Raw genomic sequence first — 27,421 nt, forward strand, 5'->3', positions numbered from 1 at the left:
GTTCGTAACCGAGCCGACTAGGCGCGCCAGTTCCTTTCCATCAAAATTGGAAGTTGATGGATTTCAATAAAATGACAGAAGACACAGTTTTCATTAATTTTTGGATTTAAACGTAACCATTATAAAAATATACCATCGATATCCGTTAGAATTAGCTAGAAACGAAGAGTTGTTTAGGGCCATAAAGAATTGTGCCAAATATATAGGATCTTAAAGAGGAGTCGGGCTTCTAACCCTCTATGTCACAAGAAATGTACCAGTTGCGTTCAGGTGCAATCGAAATTTTGCCTACTTTCCTTACCTCAAATTATAATTTTTTTTCTTGTTTGCTACAAATACATGTTACTGACTGCAAAAAACATTTTAGACAAGTTTTATAAAATAAACATATTTACTACAGTGAGATGTACTGATAGTCGATCCATCAAACTGCTTTATTTAGAATAGATGTCTTGATTCCAGCTTACCGCCTCGTATGTCTACTTGCCCTTGGGCAAAGCACTGAACTATGAAAATTGCATGAGAACTTTACACATTGTTTTTGCAAAGAATCTTAAACATGTCATGCAAATAAGACCAATTCTTTGTCACCTGAAAATGTAAATGCTGAAGTAAAATCGGCAGATGTGAGATGTGTTGTAGCTTCAAGTTTGAAAGAAATGAAACCAGTTGTGGTTTGATGCTGCGGTAACCTATCTGATTCGAGGTTTGACAGTCTTTGTGTTCAGAAATCATATTCCACCTACTCTGGCTGCCTTTTGACCATCTTCAATCTTTATCTGACAACAGGTGCATTCATCCTATCATGTATAAATACATCCATCACCTGGCATAATACTGGTACATACAAATCCTTTTGTTTGTTCTATATGGGATTTAATTACACTTAATAATAAAAATGTATCAATTAGCTTCTATTTTCCCCTATTTCCTAACAGAAACAAACAAAATATACCCCCCTTTACTGTGTAATGCTTCTCAACACAAATATTTGCACAAGAAGCACACAGCAGGATATCATGTATGGGCTGACAAGAGAACCTGGAGCAGTTTTTATTTGGCAAATCCCATCTGATACAAAACACTTCACCAGATGTACTTCAATCTATTTGAATAAGAACAGTGAAAAGATTCAATTAACAAACAAGAAAATAATCAATTGCAGTGTCAGACACCCGCAAATTAAATACATCTTCAATTTTTCAGATCAGATTCCCAAAAAAATATATGCTAAAAACTGAAAACTTGAACCAAAAACATGCCCACCAGGTAGCTTAGGGCAAAATGCAAAAATAAAATCGCAAATCTAAACCATACACTTAGAAAAAAGTAACGATTGAGGCTAAAGGCAGATCCCTTGGACAGCAAAATAAAAAATACTTTGAGAATTAAAGCTTTTTTGTTGTGGATAGTTAAAAAAAAAGATAAGTAGCTCAAGTAGGTACATTTAAAAGAAAACCTGTTTATTAAATCATGCATTTATTGTTAGAACAATAATTTCTAAACTAAACTTGAATGTGGATCACCATCACATAACATGAGCAAACCAAAAAAATGTGCTGAACAGTAACATATTCAAAGAAAACTTCCCCTTCTTTTAAATACAGAATGCATTTCTTAAGGTACGAGTAAATCTAAGTAGATTGATTTGCAAATAAAATTGACACAAGGTTTGATCTATGAGAGCTGTTTTAGTTTTAAGTCAATCTTTTGTATTTTTCTTTTGGGGCAATTTTTGTCAAACATTACAATAAAACATCAACCAAACAAAAGTTCAGCCACAAAGCAGCAAACTGAAAGTCAGTGCCCAGAAAAATATGCCAGAAAAAGGGGAGTGCCGTGGACAGTGCTGATTTTAAACAAAATCATTGGTACAAGTGCCTTTTTTTTTTTTTTTTTGTTTATTTTAAGAAGAATCCCCCCTCCCATTAGGATTCATGTGAGTAAATCTGTCCTTCAGTAGTTTGGAGGCTGATACTCTCCCGGCTGAGCCTGGTTGTTGGTGAAAGGCGCCTGCTGGTAGCTGGAAGGGGCAGGTGGGTACGGAGAGGTGTGATCCTGGGCGGGGTCTGTGTAATCCTGGTTAAAGTCACTCACTCCTTGGCGATATCTTCCGAAAGCAAAGTAGGACAAAAGACTCTGTAGAGAGATGTTTGTGTTAGGAAGTTTCAGTAGAACAGAAATCTAAACATGATCGAACTCTGAAGAGGTGATCTAGAGACTCACCCAGGTGATGACAGAAAAGAAGGAGAAGGCGATCACAGCCTTGGCAGCATCAGCCATGACAAACTTGGCATCAGTTTTGGACCACTGGTTGGCCAGGACACAAAAGCAGATAAACCACAGGAATGTCCAAAACGCTATTTAAAGGACAAGAAATAAAAGATAAGAAAAACAGGGTCTAGTGAAGACAGCATATGCATGATTTAAAAAGTAGAGAAAGCTTACATTTCAAAAAAGATATTTCAATTTTCTTCACTCAAACAGCTTAGAAACCTACCTTAGATTGGGATAGCAAAACACATCACATCTAAAACGGTGCTTGTCACAACATTTTTGGTGACAAGATAACTTTTAGGTTTGATAGGATGGCTAAACATAAAAGCTGTTGACTGTTGTCATTTAGATGATGTAGTAAAAGCATTAAGAAACTTACAGCTGTGGTGTTTCTTTGCCAAAACAGAGGATAAACCTAAATACCACTTAGTTATATTTAAAAAAAACTTGGCTTTCTCAGAAGCAAATAATGAAATAAATGTAATATTTAGTTATAAAATCATAATGCAAAAACACTTGCACAGATTTTTGTCTTTTATCAGTTGCATAAGACCTTTGAAGACATAAAAAAAAAAAAAAGTGTAGTTTATCACACTCCCAAAATGTTAACCACATTTCGGGAGTGTGTTTTAAGTATTTATTTTTTCAATTAGTTTTTTTAAAGGGGTCATAGAATGATTCTATAGGGTAGTCGGTGGGTCCTTAAGGTCGCTTAATAGGGTGTGTAACATTGGTTGAGCTGAAAATGGCATATTTGCAGTTCTTTGCGCCCTAATGCAAGCCTGGTTAAAAGCCCTAGAATGAAACAAGTTTTTTTTTCCTTTTATGGTATGCTCATGAATATTTAGATGAGCTGTGTGCTGATTGGTTGGTTTACAACGAGTGAAGCTGCTGGAAAAGATGCATTATAGCAACAAGCACTCACTCACTGAAACATCAAATTGTTGATATGGTAGGGTGACCAGGCGTCCTCCTTTTCCCCAGACATGTTCTACTTTTCATACCTGATAAAATGTCCGGGAGACATTTCAAAATCGTCCGGGATTTTGGTCGATTGCAGTGCAGCACGGAGTAGAATGAGGGAGCCAGCGGGAGACGGAGCGACCCGACCCAACCCTGTGACGGTGGCGTGGACAATGGCGGATCCAAATTGACGTCAATTCAGGGCTTTGTTTGACTTCGCCCGTTTTATGGTGGAAGTTTAGAATTGTGAGATTTGCAGAGAAAGGAGGTGTCGATGGGGTTTGAACTTCTCTTTACCTCCATTTCACCCACTGGACTATCATTCATCTATGACAATGTAAACTCGGTTTTGCATTCTATGACCCCTTTAAAAACTTGTTTGGAGTTTTTACATTAATAAATCAAAGCTTTAAAATCTGCATTTTCTGGGACTGTCTTAATGATTTAGTTGCAGCTTGCACAGCACACTATCTAAACTGCAAGTGAATACTAGACCTAATCATTTTTCTATTACCTTGATCAACCTTTTAGATATATTTTTTATTCTACAATAAAACTGTTCCATTATGCTATCCCAACAATTGAAACACAAAAGGGTTTAAACATTGCTTAAGTTGTTAAAATGTTTTCTTTTTTTTTGTTCACACTGACATCTTTGAAAGAAAATTAACCAGGTTACCATTAAAAAACAATATAACCCCCCCTTCTACTACCTGAGAAGACCAGATCTCCCATGACGATGAATTTTCTCTCTTTGGCATTACTAATATTTGGGAAGTAGGCGTCCAGTAGCAGGAAAGCAACACAAGCCAAGAAGGCCAGGACTCCGATTCCCACGGCGTAGCTGCAGGCAGAGTCGTTGTTGTTGAACATGCACTTGGTATCTTGTTGTGTTTGTTTGTTAATGTAGCCTTCAGCTGTAATACTTGCAAAAACCACAATGGAAAATACCTGGAATAAAGAAACGAAGTGGGTCATTCATGGAAGCCACAAAAAACAAAAAATATCCTCTATATCAAGCAGGCTGATTGTTCTTGTAAGTTTCAATTCCTTGCCCTTTGAAAAAAAGAAAAAAAAAAAGGAGGAACAGGTCTGCAAGTAATTTCTTAGCACCTTTTTAACCACGTCTTTCACATCTCTAGTATCTATTTGCATGCAGAGTATCGTTTAGACTCAGGGCACAATGTTGAGTTTTAATGTTCTGCCATTAAACAATCATTTTATGAATAATTACTTTTTTCTTGACCATTTCTCATCAATAGTCATACAAAGTCAATTTCATGTTTTTTTTTTATTCTTAAAAAGTTTGAATGATTACTAGAATGGTGACAAAATAAACAACCAAAACACTTAAAACAATGGTTTTGTAGTTGCCTTGAAAGTTTCCAACCTCTCTCGGTTTAGATTTCATACTCTTCCTTGTTACCATTCTCTTCAAATCCCCCCCACAGTCCAAGAGCATCACTGTTAAGCCCTTTGGTCCCTCTAAACTGACCTTAGAGAATGAATAAGAACTTTTATTTATATCCAATACTGCCATTTAAAATGTCTTGTAATATATTGTAAAAGGTATTCCTGCCATGAGTGCTTCTCATATAACAGTCAATGCTCGCACTTGTCATGTTCACTTTATTTAATGCAGATATGCAAAGGAAAAAAAATCCATCTCTGCTGGATAATGTCTCCCACCCCATGCATTTTGCAGTTACAGAACTGGAAAGATTCTTCAGTGACAGACTGTTGCACCCTAAATGCACCAGGGAGTGTTATCACAGATCCTTCCGCCCAGCAGCTGTAAGACTCTAAAACCACCACTGTTCCCAACAACCCCAATAAGTTGTTACTTTCAGGCTGATTTTGTAGTTTCTACTTTAATCAGTTAAATGACACGCTGCTGTCATCTTGCACATCTCTGATGTTGCTGCCATTTTTCAAATACTCATTATTGCTGAGGTCTTCAACAGGGGGTCCACGGAGGCACTGCATGGGGGTGCTACAGTTTTGGTTGATTAGACTTTTTTTTTTTATATTCCCCTGTGCAATTTTTTCCACTAATTGAAATGTCTTTAAATACACATCAATGTGAATTCAACACCCGTAGTAAATGGGGCATTGAAGATGTCTTTCAGTCATCAATGCACACATTCAGCATCACACAGGAGATCTTTCAAGCTGGGCACCATTTCATTCACAACACCTGTCCCATCGACCAGGAATCAGAATCAGAAATACTTTAATAATCCCAGGGAGAAATTACTTTCGTTACATTACTACATCTGTAATAGAGTGACTATAGGACCAGTTTAATATAACACAATTTCATACTATATATATATATAATAAGGCTGCTCAGTGTCGCAGTGGGTAGCACTGCTGCCTTGCAGCAAGAAGGTTCTGGTCTTTCTGCATGGAGTTACTTTATTTTCAAACTCGTTACTATTATATTATTCTTAAACACTTTTCTAAGGTCCACATTTGTGTTAACAATTTTTTCTATAATCTTTTTGCTGCTGTAATCACCAGGATGTCCCCGCTGTAGGACAATAACAGGATTTTCTATTCTATAACAATAATAATAATATAAAAATAATAAACATACACTCTTATGTTAAGCATGTGTGTAGGAGTCAGGAGGCAGACAGGAAGCAACAGATGACGCTGGGAAACTTTCTATTCCTAGTAGCTACCAATACAGAACAACAATGTACATTAATGTAGAATTTTATTTTATTTAAAATAGAAATAGAGCACCTTCAAAGCATCAAGTAGTGAACAACTCCAAAGTGTTTGGCTCTTTTACTACAGTGACACAGCAGTGGACATGCTAGCTACAAGCTACTATGAACCTACGATAGCTGACACTGATTACTTATACGTTTTAAAAAAGTTTATAAATAGTTTAAAGTTAGAATATCATTTTTGTGCGACTTAGTGAGCACACAGAAACAACAAGACGCTTAATAAACATCTCTCTGTGAATGGTGGGAGCGGACATATGTTACCACAGGCTGTGATGTGACGGTTGCTAACGTTAACGTTTAGTTCAGGTCACTCACCCAACTCAGGAAGCGCAAAATAGTCTGCGGTTTCTTCACAAAACTTTCAAAGTCAAAGGCCCCGCCGGCCAGAGAGGCCCCATACGCGCTGCCCTGCATGATTTAACCCACCGAAAAAACAATGGCAAACAAATTAAAGATTAGTTGTAAACTTTCTTCCTCTCTAAGTTCCAGAGGAGTTTCAATTTGTCAATCTGCTTCCTGATAACTTTTTGAAGACCGCCCCCTTTTTTGATGCGTTAAGGAACCACTCGGAACTAAGATATGTTCAATACTGATATGTTGCAATTTCTTCGTTACACCTGTACTACAGTCTGGCAAAGTTATAATTATATAACATTTCAATCTAAATAAGATTCAGTTTCAGGACCCAGTAAACGATGAGATAGCCCTATACTTTAGAATAAACCACTAACGTCCCCTACCATAGACATATATAAAGAGTAGACCCCGCATCGACCGCTCTCGCCTGTAGTGGCTGACGAGATTTAGGGGCGCCATCTTGGGGCGGTCGACTGCTCTGCTGAGTGTAATGTGTTGACCAGGCACAGAATTAATTTTAATCAACTTTAACTCGCTGAATATTGAACTAAGTTTCACATTGTTTTTTTCTGAAAACTTTAAAACTATAGATAATTTACCAAAATGGTTCAGTGCATTTAAATATTCTTAGTGTGGTTAAAACTAATGTAATATTCAGACAGGATGTATGTATGTTGCAAATAACAGCCACTCACACATTTTAATATTTTTTTTACTACCATATACAAACACATGGTTGTACACATACATACATACATACATACATACATACATACATACATACATACATACATACATACATACATACATATGTATATATATATATATATATATATATATATATATACATCTCTCTAATATTAGCTAAAAGCCCTGAAAAAGGACTGTTTTGCAGAGCTTTTTTCTTGTGTTCCCCTTCTGGAGTTCAAGAGTGGTGACTTTGGCAATGTGGTGCAGCCATATCTTCATAAATCATCTTCTGTTCATCTGACTTGTGGAAAGTTATCCATCAAGCCCTGACCCAATAGTCCGTCGATTTAAACAGAAAAAAGTGCACAGTGTTGAAGCATCATTCATCTGACCAGCTTAAAGCTACAGTGTGTAATTTTCAGCGACATCTAACATCCAAACTGCAGACCGCAGCAACATGAACATCTCCTCCCCACCGCTTCTCCCCCCCAACAGTACGGCGAGCGTTACGAGACAAAATGTCTTCCACGACGTCCGCATCACCTACCTTCTGTGATGAGGTTTGTTTACATAGATAATTTTACAGATAGCATTCTCAGGCATAATACTGCCATCTATTGTTCAGTACTGTCTCAGTTCATCTCTCTCAACTTGCTGTAGTTACTTTCGAGCGTCTCGCAATCGCTAGTTTGTTGGCTCTGCGCTGCCGTAGCGCAAAGATGTCTGCCTCCATGGCTGCGAGACCCGCTCCTATGTAATTATAAATAAGGAATTCTAAGGCAACACAAATATTAAGGTTAAGAGGCTGAGCTCGTAGATGATGATAAATAACATAGTTATGTATAATATTACATTTCTCACTTTATATCCCTGTAATTATTACACACTGTAGCTTTAAACCAGCGGGATAGGGTAGAAGTTCGACCGCCCCAAGCTGGCCGCCGTAATTCCTCCGCCGCGACCGTCAATGCGGGGTCTACTCTTTATTTGTATGTCCCCTACTGCTTTACCACCTGTGGTGCACTGTTTTTTTTTAAACTGCTTTACACAGACAAGGACAGAAGCGGGCGCCAAATCTATTTTAGTTGAATATGCAAATAAAAATAGAAAGGCGGAGCTGCTTTGCAATCCCATTACTTCTTTTATATGAATCTAAAAACTATGAGCTTGTTACATAAAAATATAATAGTAGATAGATACATCAGTTCAAACCCTTGGAGTATCATGACAGGCTACTTTCAAAAATAACAAAAGACCACTAGAGCCTAAAACATAATCTTTAAACAAAGATCAATTATTTTATTTGCTGAAGTGACATAAAACACAATCTTAAAATAATAATATCAATGTCCTTATTTGAGTGAAAAGTCAAAGAAGTGTGATATTGAAGTAATGTCAAAATGACATCAATAAAATCTTTGACAAACATCAAGTTGATGTCAAAGGATTATGTTGATTTATGTTTTTGACTAGAATTGTGATGAACATTTGATTTTAGTGTTTGATGTAATATTGATGTTGATTTGATTTAACGGTGCAAATTATTGCAGATCATGCAATGGGATGACAGGTACACGGCTATCATTACCAATGCAGAACAAGTGAAATAATAAATGTGATATTTGAAAACAATAAATGAATCTAGACCTGAATTTGTGCTTGTCTTTTTGTGCTTTATCTGGAAGCAGGTAACTGGACCAGCAGTCTCAACAGAGCCTCTCAGACTTCCTTTTCCCCAGACACCTAGAGATAGCCTAGTCCTTCTAGCATGTCCTGCGTCATCCTCTAGGCTTAGTCCCGTTAGGACCTGCATGGAACACCTCCCAAGGGTGACTTGATTAGGACAAACAAAAAAGATATCCGAACCACATCAGCTGGCCTCTCAATGTGGAGGAGAAGCTCATTTCACCTGCTTGTATCCGGGTTTTAGTTTTTTCGCTTATGATCTAGATTTTAATAACATAGGGTAAGAACATAAATGGAGAGCTTTGTTTTTTTTGTCAGCTCCTCCTTCACCACAACAGACCGGTGAAGCGTCTGAATTAAAGCAGCAGCCACACCAATCTCTCTGTCAATGTCTGGCGTTGAAAATGTATATTTTCTCATTACAATTCCTACTCCTTAATTTTGAAACATGAGCAATAAAATATGTCATTTGACCTGATATGAATTTTAAAGCCAAAATAACTTCATAAGAATGTAGTCATTTTTAAAGGAACTGAAAAACATAGCGATTTTCTGTGTTTTGGAAACAACAAAACCATACCGTTAAAATAAATGTACAAGACAACAGAGTGACTGTAAACAAAAAAAGAACTTTGATCAAGATCTTTGGGTAGCTTGATTTTTTTCACAATGAGGAAGTTTAAATGCCAAGTTTCACTGAGAAAATAAGACACTATAGTTCCAACTCTAAGAAACAGACCGAAGCTGGTCTGTCACATAGACATCTGTAAAGGGGCATTTTTAGATAAGAAAACTGGTTAGTTAGTTTGATCACTGCTGCACTTTATAAATGGAGATGTTCATTTCACAGCTAAGCTGCTCATTCACTGTTGGAGAGCTGTCTGCATCAGAACACTGTTGTGTATACACTCTGTGCATGCATAATGTTAATAAAACTTGTCTAGTCTAAGTCTTAGCCATTAGAGCGAACCTTCTCCTCTTATGGATTCAGTCAAAAATGACTCAGGTCATTTATAGCACTTATGACTTCTGAATTCCTGGATGGATAGAATAGAATAGAGGGCAGTCTGTTGCAGCTGGGTGCAGCCCACCTCTCGCCCATAGACTGCCAAAAATAGGCATTGGCCTCATCGCGGACCTGACAAAATAGGCAGTGAGAAGAAGCATGAATAGAATAGTATAGAATGACCTTTGTCCTATTTACTGGCCCTCATTTTCGCTAAAGGTGAAGCAGAAGTTCCTGACCGTTCACTATTTGACTACAGTGTGAATTCAGGATTTTGAAATGAGCCACATTAAATAGAAAATGCCAGCCACTTTCTAGCAAACTAACAGACATGGGACTTTAATAGTGAAAACAGCCCAACTTCAATATTATAAGCTTATTTGTCTCCTATGTTCCCTCCAAACAGGGCAGGTCATGCATGTACAAGCATTAACTAATTGCAAATAAGCCCCAGCTGTGAGAAAGAGGAAGCATGGTTTCACCTCTTCAGATAGTGAATGTTTGAAAATGATCTTTCCGTCTGTTTTTTTAATTACTTACTTCTCTCTTTTTTTAACACAGGGTTTATTTTGAGCGACCTATCAATTCCATGGTAAACATGCAGAAAAAAAAACAGAGGAGTGTTAACTCTTGAGTATATCACAGGAAGCAACATTTTACACATTCTTTAAGCAGAGGCTTTGCATTTTGAAAAGGAACTGGTAAGCTTCGGTGATGTATGTTAAGTGTTTCTGAGAAACCTTCAACCTCAGCAATGCTCTCTGTTAGATGTTGAGAGAACCGTGTTAGTTTGGCAGCTACAGCAAATTGTGATCATCACTAACGATGGCGTACGGTGGAAACTTGAATGACAACATTTGTGAAAAGGATTGTGACTATGAGTAAGTTTTTCTTCTTTCTGTACGACGCATTCTTTTTTAGGAAGTGCAACATCTTAAAGGGCATCGGAGATCTTGATCCAAAATTCTGTCGACCTAGAAAAAGGCGTAAATATATATCTTTTTAAAGGCTTGCGTTAGATTAAGATCCTTTACTCCTGTTCAGCATTATAATGTATAAAAAGTTAATGAAGTTGCAGGGACGCTCTTCAGTGAAATAAAAGTTCTTTATCCACTATTGTACCAAAGACATTTTTGCTTTCGGTTTGATTAAAGGTTATGCAAGGGACTGTTTGGTTGAAAAACTGCAGAATTTCTTTTAGTCAGTATTATTTTCCATTTAATGCAGAAACATTGAAGAAGGTGAGCCTAGGCAGGATTCTTTTCAGCTCATCAAAGAACCAGCATTCAGTGTCCTGGGGTATCCTGAAGCCATACAGATGGGAATGATTACAGAATACTCAGACACCTCTGGTATTTACTTCAACCAAAGCTTTCAAATCAAAGAACCATTTTTTTATATTTGTATATTTGATCATTAGAAATGGCTTTAAGATTAACTTCATTTTCAGACAATACATCAACAAGCAGCAGTGAAGGAAGCAAACAATCGCTTCGCAGAAAACCGACGAGGTCTTTGGAAAGAAAAAACTGGTCAGCCGAAACGAGGAGGGTGCTATCCTCTATGCCCAGCCGTAAATCTGGTGAGTTTAAGCTTAAATTTTCACCTTAAATAGTGTATGCAACTGAATTTTTTTATGTTTCTTTTTGTTTTGGGTACAGGGATGCATAGTTCTGCAGGTTTAGCCTTACAAGGCAGACAAACACATGCAATACAGCAACACCAGACCTCATCCTGTGACTCCATTCTTACTGCGAGACTGACCCATGATTGTATCATTCAACCTGAGTTGGAGGAAATCAGTACTGGAGGTTGCAAATTTTCAGAACCCAAAACAAGTTTTAAGTTTCTTTTATTTTGAAATGCAACGGACCTTTTCTGCCACAACAGCTGAAGTGGAAGATGTTTGCTGTATCCACAGAGAGAGCAGAAAATGTGGCTGGTTCAAGCTTGTGCGGCGTTGGAGACCATATGGAGCAGTTGCTGTCACATCTCAGGGGCCTCACTGTGAGTGAAGGTATGCGAAAGCTGCGGACCACACCACTCAGCCTGGCGGACAAAAGGGAAATCAGGTAAATGGGACGAAGATCTTATTCACTACTGCTTTAAACAATCATCCTGAACAATCTAACAAGGTAGATATACAGTAGATAGTCTCTTAAACATTAACACAGTTTCCTACAAAACAACTTTGGCTCAGAAACTAATTGCAGATAATTTGTGTAACAGAGCAACTGCTTTAGATATCTGAACCCATCCTAGGAAGCTCTACAAGATTGTTGACTTTCATGAAGTCACTCTCTTCCAGTAGAAGAATTACCAAGATGCCTTCTGGTTATACAAAGAAAAAGCCTCTGTAAATGGCTATAGGGAGGTATTGTGACTTTGCTTTTAGATGGATAGGTAAATGGATGGATAGATTAATAAAATTTTGGGGAAAAAAAATCTCAACAAAAAAAAAATCGGCGTATAAGCCATTCAAATGGGGAAAAAAATACCCAAACTATTTAGGATTATTCCGGGTTCGATTCCCAGTCCGGAGTCTATCTGCATGGAGTTAGCATGTTCTCCCGGAGCATGTGTGGGTTCTCTCCAGGTACTCCGGCTTCCTCCCACAGTCCATAAACATGACTGTTAGGTTTTTTTGGCTTCTCTAAATTCTCCCTAGGTGTGAGTGTTTGTCTGAATGGTTGTTTGTCTCTGTGTTGCCCTGCGAGGGACTGGTGACCCGTCCAGGGTGTATCCCGCCTCTTGCCTGTAGACAGCTGGAGATAATCACCAGCACCCCTCGCAGCCCCAGCAAGGATAAGCTTGATAGAAAATGGATGGATGGACATTTAGAAATGTAGATAGCAAGGCAAGGCAAATTTATTTGTATAGCACAATTCAGTACAAAGACAATGCAAAGTGCTTTACATGATTAAAAATAAAGGGAAAATAAAACAGAATCAAAGCAAGTAGGAAAAAAAATAAAAATGCAGAAACAAAAAAGAACATTAAAAACAGTTGGTCTACAAAAAAATAAGATAAAAAAGTTTAACTAATGATGATTCAGTTGAATTGTTTAACTAGAACAGTCGCAGGCAATCCTAAACAAATGTGTTTTTAGTCTTGATTTAAAGGATCTCAGGCTTACCGCAGTTTTACAGTTTTCTGAAAGTTTGCTCCAGATAGGTGGACCCTAGGATCTAAATGCTGCTTCTCCATGTTTAGTTCTGGTTCTAGTTATGCAGAGCAGGCTGGAGCCAGAAGACCTGAGTGGTCTGGAGGGTTGATGATAGCAAGTCTGTGATGTATTTAGGTTCTAAGCCATTCAGAGATTTATCGACTAAAATAAGTATTTTAAAGTCTATTCTCTGAGATACAGGGAGCCAGTGTAAGGACTTTAGAACTGGGGTGATGTGCTCTACTTTCTTAGTCTTAGTGAAGACACGGGCAGCAGCATTCTGGATCAGCTGCAGCTGTCTGATCCACTTTTTAGGCAGACCTGTGAAAACATCGTTGCAGTAATCAATTCGACTAAAAATAAACGCATGGATTCATTTTTCCTGATCATGCTGAGACATTAGTCCTTTAATCCCAGAAATGTTCTTTAGGTGATAGAAAGCCGATCTTGTAGTTGCCTTTAAATGCTTTTGGAGGTTCAAGTCTGAATCCAGCACTACACATAGACTTCGGGCCTGATCAGTGGTTACTAGCTGAAGCGACTGAAGCTGTGTGCTAACTTTAGATCGCTGATCTCTCCTCTATTGGTCCAAAGATTGTTACTTCACTTTTGTTTCTATTCAGTTGAAGAAAATTATGGCACATCCAGGCATTGATTTCTTCCAAGCATTTCCTCAGTGCTTGAATTGGTTCATAATCACCTGGTGACATGGTGATGTAAAGCGTATTGATTTGGAATGGGAAGGACAGGGATGTTGTTTTAAAAAGTAATTGATGGATTGTCAAGTTTTTTTGTGTGTTTTTTTTTTAATCAACATTTGGATTAATTTATATTACTGTGTTCTTTCCAAAGGAAACATTATTTCAGCCATTTAGCTGAGAAATCACTCATCAGAAAGAAGCTCCCCTGCTACAATCTCCAATGTGTATACATCTCAAGGGTGGGTATTCCTGCTCCTAAGAGGTTTGAATTGTTGTTTAAATATTAGCTGCTTACTTGGCTTCCATTTGCCTCCTTTAAGATGTGGCACCATTGCACATTCAACGGACTTCCTTTCCTCAGCTACCTGAAGCTGTGGAACTCTTCCATGAAAAAGCTGAGTGGACGTTATGGAACCGGAGTTCTCTCCTATTTCCTTTTTCTGCGAACCCTCCTGTCCATCAATCTGCTCCTGTTCATTATCACCTGTTTGTTTCTGGTCATTCCTCAAGCCATCCACTCTCCTCCTAATGATTCTCTTCAACACTCTTTCGCAGCCCTTAATCTTCTCACAGGCACGGTGAGGTTTTTATTTTAGCTTTGGCCATTGTTTACATTTTTTATTTCTCTAATTTGTTCTGGAACTTTTTGTCTTTGATAGGGTTACCTTTCTGAGAGTTTGATGTTTTACGGTTACTACTCAAACATCACAATTGAAACTAACCATCCAGCTGGCAATGCAGTTACACAGCTGGTGCCTTACAGCATACCCACAGCCTATTTCTTTACCATCACGGTTTCTTTCTTTATTATCTGCATCCTTCTGGTTTACAGGTCCGTGAATAATTCAGTGATTTTAACATATTTAATATTTATCCACCTGTTGTGTTTGTCTAATGGTATTTCTCCTTACAGTATGTCAAAGTCCTTTGGGAGAAGTTTTCGGGTGTTCAAACCCCACGGAAATCTGTCTGAAAAGGTTTTCTGCTTTTGGGACTTTAAAGTCAGCAAGAAGTCATCTATCAGACTTCAGTCTGAGAAAATCAGCACTCAGCTCAAAGTACGCAAGTATTTTAGTTATAAAATGAATAATCTCTCAGGTTAATAGTTGCAGTGAGTAGGTGTTTTCTTACAGCTATCCTTCGTGTTCCTTTAAAAAAAAAACTTTTTTTTGTTGTTGATCTTTTAATGCATTTTTTTTTTATCCCAAAAATACGGAAATTATCATATTTAAAAAGATTTCATAGTAAGGTAATGAGCGTATAGAAAAAACTTAAAAAATGAGTTGAAGTGGTCGTTTTCTGATCATTAGTTTCTGTAAAGGAGTGTTGGCCTACCTTTCGATCATTGTTTAGTGTTTAAACCAGGCTGAGGTCTGAAATGTGATTATTTTCACCTTTTAACCTTCTGCTGTAGATTTTCTGCAACATTTGGGTCATTCTGTTTATGTGGGAGTTTTGCTGGTGGCCTCATTTGATTTAACCATATTCCCATAAACAAAGTCTTAAAAGTACCCACACTCCTAGAAATGCTTTTTTAATTGATCTGCAGTAAAACTCCACTCTTTGGTGTATTTTATTGGGGATGCATTTCATAAACCACTATAAAAGTAGTTGATAATTCTGCGCTTCTTTGTATATCTCGCCTATCTTTCCATCAGGACAGTTTCTTTGTCCATGCTCAAGAAAAGCAGAGCTGAAACATGATTCTACCAACTTCATGTTTAACAGTGGGATAGTGGGTTTTAGTTTATTTATAGTACATAATTTATTGCCTGATGGTCTTCTACACATCAGTTCCAAATGGTTTGTTACAAAATGGGAACATCCACTTCCTTTGTTCCAACCAGGGATCTAGGAGCAGAGGTTTAGGGTTGTTGAGCACCCATAGTGTTGTCTGGCCAGTAAATATAAATGTAACTCTTTTCTACATAGATTTTCTATGTTTTTGAAACTTGCTCAGTGCCTGTTGCCAATTACTGACTCCATCATTCAATAATGCTTTGTGGAATTTGGCCAAATATCTGACAAGCAAGGCAGAAAGCTGCATTTTTTTTTTTTTTGTAGAATATGGCATAGATTTTTTTTTCCTTTTTTAAATTATGTAATTTTTTAAAATCTCATCCATTTAAAGTTCAGAACCAGTTTTTCTGAAAGGCTTTTGTTGTTCCAAACTGTGAGTGGAAACTAGAACAGTTCTGTTTAGCATCGGTACTTATCCCCAATTTCGAGATCCTTTAGCTTGGTGGCTGGTATGTTGTCTCCTCTTCTGTAAAGATGTCTTGTTTAAACAGAAATCCACTAAAGTATATGTGTGCTTCTGGAAATCAATTAAAGGTATAGTGGAGGATGTTCTTTTTCTGGGTGGATCATCAAAATAAGTGGTCCTCCTAATTGTCCATCATTCTGGTGATATGTTTACGTAAGGCCGTCCTATGTGCTTGTCCCAATTTTCACTTACCGATGGCGAGTCTGACATAGTGAAAAAATTGGAAAGTAAGCTTGTATGAGCGATGCAAACAGCAACTTTTAAACAGAGCGTTAACAAGGAGCAATGGGCTTGTGCACGCTCTCGCATACGTTTAATAGCTGAGCAATCCGCAGCTGTTATGCTGACAAAGAAAAACCTCCATTTCACGTGGTAATTTCACATTTATCATGGATGTTATGTCCATATTAAAAAGGTATAGAGAAGGATTTTTGTAAATATTTGAAAACACCCACACTTTCCACTTAAAAAAAAAGCACATGCACAACCCTGTACCCGCTCCCGAGAGGGAACACCTATTTGTCAATTTATTTATTTATTTTTTTCCTGACCTTGCATTTGCACCCACTTCATTCCTCACCCTCGTACACAAACCCACCTTTGGAATGACAATCATAAAAGTTTTATATGTAAGGAGATGAAAACATATAGTTGTTTAAAAAAAAAATCCTATTAAAGAAAAGGCTAAATTCACAACAATAATTGAAATGACAGGAAACTAAAAAAATATGAAAATGTTGACTAAATTATGATTTAGCGAATTAAAAATATTGATTTTAAATTATGGTTCTAAAAACAAACAAAACTGTCCCAGACACATTGGAGCACTTTGCTCATGAATATTTACCAACAAACCATCAACAGATGCTGAAATATGACTGAACATTTCAGAAAAAAGCCAAATGCAGTGATTGAGTGTTGCTCAATGTTAATAGTTTCTGTTGAACCACAATTCATTATTAATGTTATTTTCATACAATTTGCATTTATCTTTATTACTTTTGTCAATCTTATCCTATTTAACTGGCAGCTGATTAATCTTTCCATAAATGTTCAATTTTCAATTTTTTGCAAAGGACCCTGAATAATTGTTTCCAGAACCATATTGTAGTACAAGAAGTGGCTTCTTTGATATTTGCATTGCTGATGTCTTCCATTCATGGTGAACCACCTTTACTTATGGGCTAGTATTTTTTTTTTCTTGCCTTTTGAATCCTATCAACACAGGAAGGCTGCACCTATTTCCTCTATGACTGAACTTCATGCTAAGTGTATTTGTATACAGTAGAAATAAACTTATAGACAGATGTCTGTGGTTAATATACAGCCATTGGTCATTTGCTCCACTTTAAAATGACAACTTCTCTAACAGGAGCAACTATCTGAGCTGACCAGTGGAGAAGATGAAAGGAGCCCCATGCAGCGGTTCTGCAACCTTATTGTTCATTTCATAGCATGGCTCATTTGTCTTGCCAGCATCTTCCTCAGCGCCTGTGGTGTCTACTTCTTATCCAAGGTTTGTAAAATCTGTAGATGTGACAGGCTCCATGCATACATAGGAACATTAATTCACATCGCCACTGAGGCGTACAAAAACACACTTCCTGTTACAATAATTTAGTTCCGCTTTTCTTTTCTCCCATGAACATTTTACGGAAGTACACAATTATATTTATTCTTCATACAGGGTGCCACGTTTTTACGGCTTTCAAAACCGAGTCGTTGTTCTGTGTAGATTTGATTAACGTATAGGTCCTTCTTTTCAAAGTTCCTCTAAGAAACCTTCGCACTGTTTCAGTTTACCAGTTTATCAGTTTAAATAAGGCACGGTAGGGCAAGTTTATTTATAAAGCACATTTCAGCAGCAAGACAATTTAAAGTAGACAAAAAGAAGGACTGAAAACACCATTAATGTTTTGTTTTAAATGCATCTTTTATTGTCTTGAACTCATCCCATATTTTTAAATCCTTCTCATTTAATTGCAGAACACCATCAGTTCAGAGTATGTGACTCTTAAACTATTGTTGACGTCTGCAGTGGTGTCTGGCATCAACCTGTTGCTGCCTGGCATCTTTAATTTATGCTGTTGGTTCGAGAAGCACAACTCTCCCATCACACGTGTGTATGTCTCCATCTTCAGGTGAGATGGTGCTAGTATTCTCACCTATGTGAATGCTATCTCATTACAGTTATATAAGGTTTAATTTGGAGTACATGCTTTTTGATTTTTCATCCTCAGTTGTAAGACAGCAACAAACCTGAAGGGGGCGATCCTATTCATACAATCATTACAGGATACATTGACTATAGCAGGGTTTCTTAACCCTGGTCCTCAGGGCCCACTGTCCTAAATGGTTTAGGTGTTTCCCTGCCTCCACACAGATAACCTGAATGAAAAGGTAAATAACAGGCTTTTGTAGCATTTGAAGGCTGTCAAGGAGGAAATGCAATCATTTGAATCAGGTGTTCTTGAGTAGACGCATCTAAAACATTAAGGACAGTGGGCCCTGAGGACCAGGGTCAAGAACCCTTGAATATAGGATGACAAAGTAAAAAAAAAAAATCGGCAAGAATTGTTTAGCAAATTTCTTTGCTTATATGATAACTTAAAAACTAATAAAAACACAATATTTCTAGTATATATAATGCAACATGGTGGCTGAGAAGGGGGGGGGGGACCCACCTTTTTTTTGTCTTCCAGGTGCAAGTCTTATGTAAAAATGTTGGTTTCATATCTTGACTTCATAGGAACCTGCTTCTGAAGATCAGCATTATTGGAGTGCTGTGTCACCAATGGTTTGGTAAAATTGCTGTGAAACAAGACCATCAAGCTCTGGAGGTTATACACTTCCCCATACAGTCACTTTTTGTCAATTTAAATGTGAAACTACTCGAATTATCTTGTAACAAAAGAATAATTATGTTTCTTCACTATCCGTCACATGTAAATCAAAAACATATGCTTGGATTTTATTAAACTTTGTCTCTGTGTGATAGTGTTGGGAGAATTTTGTGGGGCAGGAACTTTACCGTCTGCTGTTGATGGACTTCCTCTTCACAGTGCTTTATACTTTTCTAGGGGAGTTTCTATGGAGGTAATATAACCTGCATGTTGATGTTTCTACCTTGAGGAAATGATTTTCAGCTCAAATTGTGTTGTCTTCTCTCCAGGCTTTACTCCAAGAAAATGTTAAAGAAGAACAGAAAGCCCGTGTTTGACATTGCTCGTAATGTGTTGGAACTCATATACGGACAAACTCTTACTTGGTGATTGGGGGGGGATCTTTATAATTGATGAGCTATTAAGAGAAATACCTTTTTTAATAATACATTTTCCCTTTGCTGTTTCCAGGCTTGGAGTGCTGTTTGCTCCTCTTCTTCCTGCGGTCCAAATCGCAAAGCTGTTTTTACTGTTTTATATGAAAAAGGTTGGCAGAGCCTTCCTCATCCAACCGTTTCCTTAAAGCTGGTAGAAACAGGATTACAAACATTCCTTCTCCTTTCGTTTTCTTTTTGTCTCCATAGAGCAGTCTAATGCATAATTGTCAGGCATCCAAAAAGCCTTGGAGAGCCACTCAGATGACAACACTGTTTATTACGCTGCTCTGCTTCCCTTCATTTGTTGGTGCTGCAGTTTCTGTCGGTTACACAATCTGGATGTAAGTGCCATGTTTCCTTCTTAAATGGTAAAAAAGTAAGTTTAAATGTAATTATGGCATCAAAGCAGAGAGACATTTGGGATAATTTCTTGAAAATAAACTAAGGGCTGTTTTTCCATTTATAATACAGAGATTCTCTACATGTAACTTAACACACATGCATACTAGCAATGTGGCCTGTAGCTCATTTAATTAACAACTAACTAGCACTTGACGATACCTGTTGAGCATCAATCTGTTGCTTAGATGTTCAGATGTCAGATAAACAGATGATAAATGAAGGTCCCCAAATATGAGAAAGGCTTGTAGAGTAACTAAACTACAATTATTTAAAGTTTAGAATTTGTTGCCATTGAAGGTTTGCAAAAAGATGGCTACATGAACTCACTTCCCTTATAGTAAGGGGTATACCGACATAGCTTGGACTGCTTGAACTCAACTGGGTGTAACACACCGAATGGACGCATACTTTAGCTGCTGTATGCCACACATGCTTACAAGAACCTTGGTCTCAAAATTAAAAATCCTCAAGGACCAGTATCCCACTTTTAAATGTGTCCCACATACTAGTGTTGCGCTGATGCCATGTTTTGGCCCCGATGCCGATACCCGATACCTGGCTGTGCAGTATCGGCCCATACTGATTCAATCTGTTCGAAATTCATGTGTGTATATATGAAGAACTGCATACTACTTGGATGTAAAATAATTGCCATCATGGCTTTGTCAAGCTGCTGCCTACCTTTGTGAAGCAGGAAAAAGACTAATACAAAGTGAATCCAGTAGAACTTTTTATTGCCTACCTGGACAATAGTTGAATAAACTTTTGGCCTACCTTTTACCTTTTAGCATAAGTAGATTACTTTAACTTATAATAAAAATGGGCACATCAACTTGCATAGTCAGTATGAAGTCAATTAAGTCTATAAATCATGTAAGATAACATACAACTCCATCACTATAAAGTTAATGTGTTAATGGAGCTTAATAATACAAATGTCTCAAAAGTGCTAAATTGATAATATACATGTATTTATTACATAGTTATGGTAATTACATCTTACACATCTGATAATGCAGACCAAAAGTTTGGAAACACCTTCTCATTCAAAGAGTTTTCTTTATTTTCATGACTATGAAAATTATAGAGTCACACTAAAGGCATCAAAACTATGAATTAACACATCTGGAATTATACACTCTAGGTTCTTCAAGTAGCCACCTTTTGCTTTGATTACTGCTTTGCACAGTCTTGGCATTCTCTATATATGAGATATATATATATATATATATATATATATATATATATATATATATATATATATATAGGGTCAAATGTTTGAGTTGCTTTTTGTTTAAAAAAATCAATGTTTAAAATACTAATGGAGGGCAAACAAAAATGACTCTTAAACCTATTTCGTGGGTAGTGGAAAGTACGTGTCTTGACCTTAATCCAAAGAACTGCCTTCATTTACAGGATCAAACCTTCACCAGGATGTGGCCCTTTCAGAAACCTAACCAGCATGTTTGAGTCCGGGAGGCTGTGGGCCAAGAAGATGAAGGACTCTCACCAGATTCTAGCATGGCTGATTAGAGCATACAACACTTTTTTAGATAATCCAATCTTCTTGTTTCTGCCAACTGGTATCTTTCTGTAAGTTCTTATGATTAAGACTAAACTGGATTATATTTATCTGATGTTTAATAATGTTATTTGTTGTTGTTCTTTTCTCCATCTTCAGATTGGTGATATATTTCCATGCGCAGGTAGTGGATGGCCAAAGGAAAATCATTAGAAGGCTTGAAAAGCAGATTGAAAATGTAAGTGAAATCTTACTTTGGTCTTAAAGGTATACAAGCCCTTCTAACTTTTCTAGAGAGCATTAGCATAATAAAAGCATGACGCTGGTGCACTCGTAAAAAGTGTAATACCCTGATATGGGAATTTTAAAATGTATTCTGCAAATGTTTAAGAAGTACCTGTATAATCACTGTTTTTTTTTTTTATTTATTTTTTTTTATGTCAGAACCACATAATTAACTGGAATTTTACATAGATCAGCAAGAACTGGTCCTAGTGGAAGGAAAAGGATACATAAGTCTAAAAAGTGTGTCGTACATTAGCATTAATCTAATTCCCACTTTGAACAAACCTTAGTTGTAAAAACATTTTAAAGTGAGGTTTCCCTTTATCAGCTTTGAAATGTATAACTCAAGCTTTAAGTTGGCTTTTGGTCTAAACTTTTATTGGTCAATTCTGATAAAAAAAATATGCTTCCAAAGATCTGAACGAAGGTTTAAGTTCTTGTGACTGGAAGGTGAACCTCTGCTCCACTATAAGCATTTGGTATCTTCTGGCATTTTTCTGCTTTAAACTCCATCACAACGTATGCTATAGAACATACCCACAGCATGATACTGTCAATACCAAATTTCACAGCAGAAAGGTTGTGTTAAAATGGCTATATAAGCCCCAAACAAAGGAGCTATTTTATACCCTTTTTTTAAGGCATTGATTTCTCTTTGCCACTCCCTGATACAGACCAGACATGTGGAAGGGCACACTAACAGTCACCATGGGCCTTTTGGGTAAATGCTCTTCTTGCATGGCCTGTCACGTTTAAATAAAATGCATCGCAGAATGTGGTTGTAATGTGACAAAACATAGAGAAGTTCAAATGCTTCAAAAAAACTTTTTTAAAAACCCTGCAAAATAAAACGAACATCTGGAACATTTAGGACACCCCATCTGCCTGAATTAATCCAATGATGTGCTTTCAGCTTTAGGTTAAACATCAATCTCGAGACTCTTAACACCTCAAACTCCTTAGTGTAGAACTTACTAAGGTGAGTAATTGTGAAGGAATGCTGATAGACCATCAAGGAAAATAGTTGGTACACAAATGCGTTCGGCTTTTGTGTACAGTACCAACAAATTCCCAATGGGCATTGTTGCCTTATCTGCCGTAGCCACAGCACTATGGCTCATCTGTCTAGTGTTTGATAAGATCGAAGTAAGATCATCCATCAGTTTTTAAAAGGTTTCCTCCCACATCAGAAATATGTTCACTTTAAAATCTATATGCGTTTTTTTAGCCTATTTTTTTGTTGGTATATAATTGCATGGGTGCTGTAGGCAATGGTTTCTGCATTCATATTTTCATTGTCAGACAAATACAGGTTTGTACAGCATTCACAAAAATGCCAAATGCTGCTTCTCAAAGCTTCTTATTAGTATTTGATTACTTAAAGTATTTCTAAACTTACTGTGCTTGCTTGTTCTAATTCAAATTAAGTTTATTATATTCCTCAAGCTTATTTCAGTATATCCTCATATTGCTGTCTGCTGGTCAGACTTACTTTTACAAAAGTTGAATGGAAAGTTTGTTAATTTCTGAGCAAATCTGTACCTATGTGTGTCTGAAAGGTACTATCCTTATTAAAAATACATATGGAATATGTGCTTATTAGTCAGGGGGAAAACATGCAAGATGCCTGTAAAATGATTTTATTTTTGTGTGTGTTTTCTTTGTAATCAGGAAGGTAAAGACAAAAAGTTCCTCATCAGCCAACTACAATATTTGCGTGAAAAAAATAATCAGGATTCCTGTCAGACATGAGGTAGTCCATATTCTTTCTCTTTCTTTGTCTTGATCTATTTCCTTGTTTAATTACGTGAGCAAATCTCTTAAATATTCAAGTACTGCATAATAAACATGTTTTCTTTTCTTTTCGGAGAAAGATATTTCCCTGTTGCCCTACTGTTTAACGGTGTTGTCATTCTTAAGATGCATGTGACATAGAGACTTATGAATGTCAAAGCAAAGAATTGAAAAATAAGTAGCAAAGACATTTGTGAAGTTCTGATATACTTCTGGATTTCTAAAATGAAATGGTGAAATAGGCTGACTTCTGCATGTAATTGTAAAATAAACTTTGTGTTTTAGGTACAACACATTTTTTACCTTTATGTTGAGTTTATACATGTAATGGAAATGCAAAAATAAAATCGAGTGAATGTGTTTCTGATTCATTTTTTTTTAAAAGAACATTTATCAAGAATCGATGGAAAAAGCCAGATTATTATTCTTAGGTGTGAAATTAGAAGCCTTCTGAAAATATTCCAGTGACTATGACTGAGATTTTATTTAATATTTTGTAGGGTCAGTGTCCTAACAACAATACAATTCTATATTTCATCGATTCAGGTATGGGCATAAACCAGAAATCTAGACTAAATCTTAATTTTAACAATTTTTATTTAAAGAGTACAGGAACACTATTTTTCTGGGTGTGTGTCGAGGTTGTGATTAAATAATACATTTATCTTTAAAAAAAAAAGTATCAGTTTGTACGGTTATCCCAACAATTCCTCAAAGATTAACTTCAACGTATAATCGTTTTTTTTTTGTTTTTTGCCTTATGTTGTTTTTAATTGCTCCCCTAATTAATTAGATATCCTTTCCCTTTGAGTTTGTTGGAAAGTAAATAAACCATCAAAGAGTTAGAAACTAGCTAAAATTGAAAGTCATCAGATGCGTTAGACTGAAACAGTTGGCAACTAATGTTTCATATGCGGATGTCGTTCGGGGGCAGAAAGTGGTGCTAAATTTAGAAGAAAAAAAAAACTGTTGCCAACAGTCATTGGGAGAGAGTCCTGGCACACTTTTCTCTCCTGCCTTTAATCATTTTACCATTTGGAATGATTGCTCATAAAACATTGACATTTATAAAATAGTTATACTTCATGTTTTTTCTGTTCTATAGTTCAACCTATGATGGTATCTTAAGATATTGCAGCTGTTAAATATCACTGGTATCCATCAAAATGTGTGGACATTTTACATAAGCGATCGATTTAATATTTCACAAATAATGAATAATCTTGAGCGATCTACAAAAAGCAAAGCCAAATTAAAGAGGCTGTTTAAGTTATTTTGATATGTTATGAAATAGCACCGTACAAGTCCCACATTTTTCTTTTTATACAGTTAGAACAATAACCATGCATTAAAACTCTAGTAAAGAGTGATATCTTGGGGTCATTGAGTTCATCCAACCAGTTTTTGGAAACATGTCAGAATAAAGGCCCTTTGCTGTTCTGTTTAGTTGTCTAAATACAGAGTTTTACTGTGATAATGTCGCTTTCTGGTGTAAAAAAAGATAAATATGTAATAAAAGTGTCATGTTCATTTTCGGGACAGTGGAAGATGTGATGTAATGGACCTCTAGCTACTTTAAAAGGCTTTGAAAACTTGTTTAGAGGGATTAAAGTCATGGAAAGTTTGAAATAACAAAAACTAAAAAAAAAAAAAGAAAAAGAAAAAAAAAAAAGATATGGCATCAGAAAGTTGAAAAGGGGTCTTAAAAAGTGGGACAAAGATCCAAAACATATGGCTAAAAAAATGCAAAGGTGGTTTATGAGACACCAAATTAAGCTTCTATGAGGGGCTTGATCTTTGAGAAAACCTGTTGGACATAAAAGAAAAAAGAAGCCAGGACTCTGGACTAAAAGGGATTTTTTTTTTTTTTTAAGAAGATTAATCAAAAAATCCCTTTGTTTGTTTCAGACTAGGGGAAACAGGAATTTTGCTATGGAAAACCTATGATGTGGGCTTCATAAATTATAAAATTAAATGTTTCATTACTGTTATTACTGTTTTATATATTGTCACTCATATTCACATGACATTTGCAGAAAAGCAGTGTATGATTTCATCTAACATACCCTTCAAAAATGGTTAAATCTTCTTTTTTTTTTTTTTTTTTCAGATCCTAACCCTGTCATCCTATCAACTTACCCTACTTGTTTCTGTTTACCATCATCAGGTGCCTTGCTTAAAAATATGGTGTTTATCACTTCCTACTAAACAACTACAGTGCTTGAAGCCCTTGATGAAAATTTCCAGCCTGCTAAAGGTTTTGATGTTTTTTAAACACATTTTTCTTCTCTGAACATGAGATTAAAACAAAAGTAGAAGCAAGAGGAACCTGCCGCTTTCCTTTAAACTCTAGCTCCACCCCTCCTGTATTTATAAGAAGGATTTGTCTCATGCTTGCACACACATTTTCTTCACGGATCTCGATTGTCTCACATCCACATCTGGAAGATGGCCTCTGAGACTGCAAATAAAAGAAGATTTATCATCCTCCCAAAGAAACACATGGATGCTTTTTCCAAATGCTATGTTTTGGTAATGTTTTTTGATGCTTCATTTAGCTATTCAATACTAACTAAAGTAATCTCTAAGTTTAATGTTTTTTTTTTCATTTAATAGGATCACGGCTTGTTCATCACAGAGCTGCACCCCTGTATTAATGAAAGATATTTATACGCCTATTTTAAAGACTGGGGAAATATCACAATGTGCAAGGTAGTTTCAAACCCACATTTTGCAAATACCTTTACTTTAATAATGTGATTTATTCACAAAAGTAAATCTATAAAATTTGTGTTTTTTGTCTTGATCCAAGATCATAACGTCTTCAAAGTGTAGGATTGCTTTTGTGAGGTTTTCTACAGCAGAAGAAGCAGACGATGCATTTTTGGCGAGTCCTCACTATATTGGGGGTACAGACTGTACGATTAAGCGGGTCGTAAGTCCAAAAGTGAGTGGAATCTATCTTACACAAAATTGCAAAGGTGTGCGTTTCCCATTTACTATCATGTTAGCTGACAAAGAAATATGTTTTGCAGATGGATGACGAGTCTGAAAATGAGGCCATCCCTGCGGAAATTAAAAAACCTCGACCTAGGCGTTCAATGGGTTTGGGCTACATACTGGAAGATCCACAGTGGTTAGAGGATGATGATGATGAACAAGGAAACAAGCTCTGAGATAGGTCCTTGAGTTTGAGAAGATTTAAGGAACTTTGGGTCTTTGAGTTGTTTTATGTCCTCTATGAAGGAACGTCATACATCAAAACTTCATTTAATCTGCTATCAGGTCCTGAAATGTATGTAGAATATTCACAAAAGTTTCTCATGTTTTGGGCTTAGTTTGCCAATGTAGGTTTTTGAAAAATGTATTGCCCAAATGTATTATCAAGGGCTGATAAACAGTATACACTGTATGTTTATGCAAATTGGAGAAGCCAAGCTTGTACACTAACTGCATGATTACATCAAACAAATTTGTAACATACTGTAAAAAATAACAGCAACTTCAAATATAGATTTTGGAATGATTAAAATTATTGGTGTGTGTGTTTTTTTTTATTTTTATTTTTTTATATGTCGTCAAATGGATAGCGAAATTGGAGGAACTGCTAAAACTGGTCATGTGAATAAATATGCCAATTCAAGGTAAAGCATTGATTTTTATATGTAATTTAGCCACCAAAGCAAAGTCTACTTATGGAATAAAATTTATTCCATTTAAAAAGTTAAAACTAAAATAGTTAGCTTTAAAACAATCAGTTACTTCATGGATTAACAGGGAAATTAATTTCACAGAACAAAATTTGGCTGCTTGAAAATGTGGTGAAAATAATATTCTCATAAATTGAATTTTTTGCCAACTTATTTTTGACCTGCCTTATCCCTTTCACATGCTTTTGTAATGAGCTCTACTTCCTACAGACCCATTTTAACTTCAGACCAGATAAATAGCAAAGTATGCTGGTTTGCATTAAGTTTACATTTGCATTGAATTGCAGAACATTTCTTAAACACTTAATAAAGCCCTACTGGAGACAAGTTTTAGCTGTTTTCTGTCAAATCATATACTAGTCAGGGTTTACTTCTCATCTTACCAGTATGGATTAGTGGAACTGTTGATCACAATATTTAAAAAGCACTAGGCTAATTTAAATCTTATTTGTCTGACAGAAATTAGTTGGTTTACATTTATTTTTATAACCCTACATTTATGTAGGGTTATAAAATCTGACATATAAAATCAGAAA

The 27,421-nt window shown here is 36.4% G+C and overlaps 3 protein-coding genes across 3 annotated transcripts; 2 read left to right on the top strand and 1 right to left on the bottom strand.

The window, feature by feature from the left end:
* Nucleotides 1-1,022: 1,022 nt before the first annotated feature.
* Nucleotides 1,023-6,520, bottom strand: syngr2a (synaptogyrin 2a). Its single transcript, XM_038277444.1, has 4 exons — nucleotides 6,297-6,520; nucleotides 3,954-4,191; nucleotides 2,227-2,360; nucleotides 1,023-2,139 (listed from the first exon to the last, which is right to left on the bottom strand). Exons 1-4 carry the CDS (start codon nucleotides 6,393-6,395, stop codon nucleotides 1,957-1,959), a joined length of 654 nt encoding a protein of 217 aa, XP_038133372.1. The 5' UTR covers nucleotides 6,396-6,520; the 3' UTR covers nucleotides 1,023-1,956.
* A 3,838-nt stretch (nucleotides 6,521-10,358) lies between these two features.
* Nucleotides 10,359-23,524, top strand: LOC119778301 (transmembrane channel-like protein 6). Its single transcript, XM_038277467.1, has 20 exons — nucleotides 10,359-10,601; nucleotides 10,948-11,072; nucleotides 11,171-11,302; nucleotides 11,382-11,531; nucleotides 11,642-11,792; nucleotides 13,739-13,826; nucleotides 13,908-14,165; nucleotides 14,247-14,419; nucleotides 14,501-14,645; nucleotides 17,226-17,369; nucleotides 17,840-17,994; nucleotides 18,603-18,693; nucleotides 18,852-18,949; nucleotides 19,026-19,121; nucleotides 19,207-19,282; nucleotides 19,380-19,513; nucleotides 20,991-21,167; nucleotides 21,256-21,334; nucleotides 23,053-23,134; nucleotides 23,250-23,524. Exons 1-19 carry the CDS (start codon nucleotides 10,546-10,548, stop codon nucleotides 23,131-23,133), a joined length of 2,409 nt encoding a protein of 802 aa, XP_038133395.1. The 5' UTR covers nucleotides 10,359-10,545; the 3' UTR covers nucleotide 23,134; nucleotides 23,250-23,524.
* A 2,068-nt stretch (nucleotides 23,525-25,592) lies between these two features.
* LOC119778248 (heterogeneous nuclear ribonucleoprotein A0) lies at nucleotides 25,593-26,673 on the top strand. Its single transcript, XM_038277393.1, has 4 exons — nucleotides 25,593-25,707; nucleotides 25,792-25,887; nucleotides 25,988-26,122; nucleotides 26,211-26,673. Exons 1-4 carry the CDS (start codon nucleotides 25,624-25,626, stop codon nucleotides 26,349-26,351), a joined length of 456 nt encoding a protein of 151 aa, XP_038133321.1. The 5' UTR covers nucleotides 25,593-25,623; the 3' UTR covers nucleotides 26,352-26,673.
* The last annotated feature ends 748 nt before the right edge of the window (nucleotides 26,674-27,421 follow it).

This window comes from Cyprinodon tularosa, unplaced genomic scaffold, assembly GCF_016077235.1.
Source record: "Cyprinodon tularosa strain WSP-4 unplaced genomic scaffold, ASM1607723v1 ctg131, whole genome shotgun sequence".
NCBI lineage: Eukaryota > Metazoa > Chordata > Actinopteri > Cyprinodontiformes > Cyprinodontidae > Cyprinodon > Cyprinodon tularosa.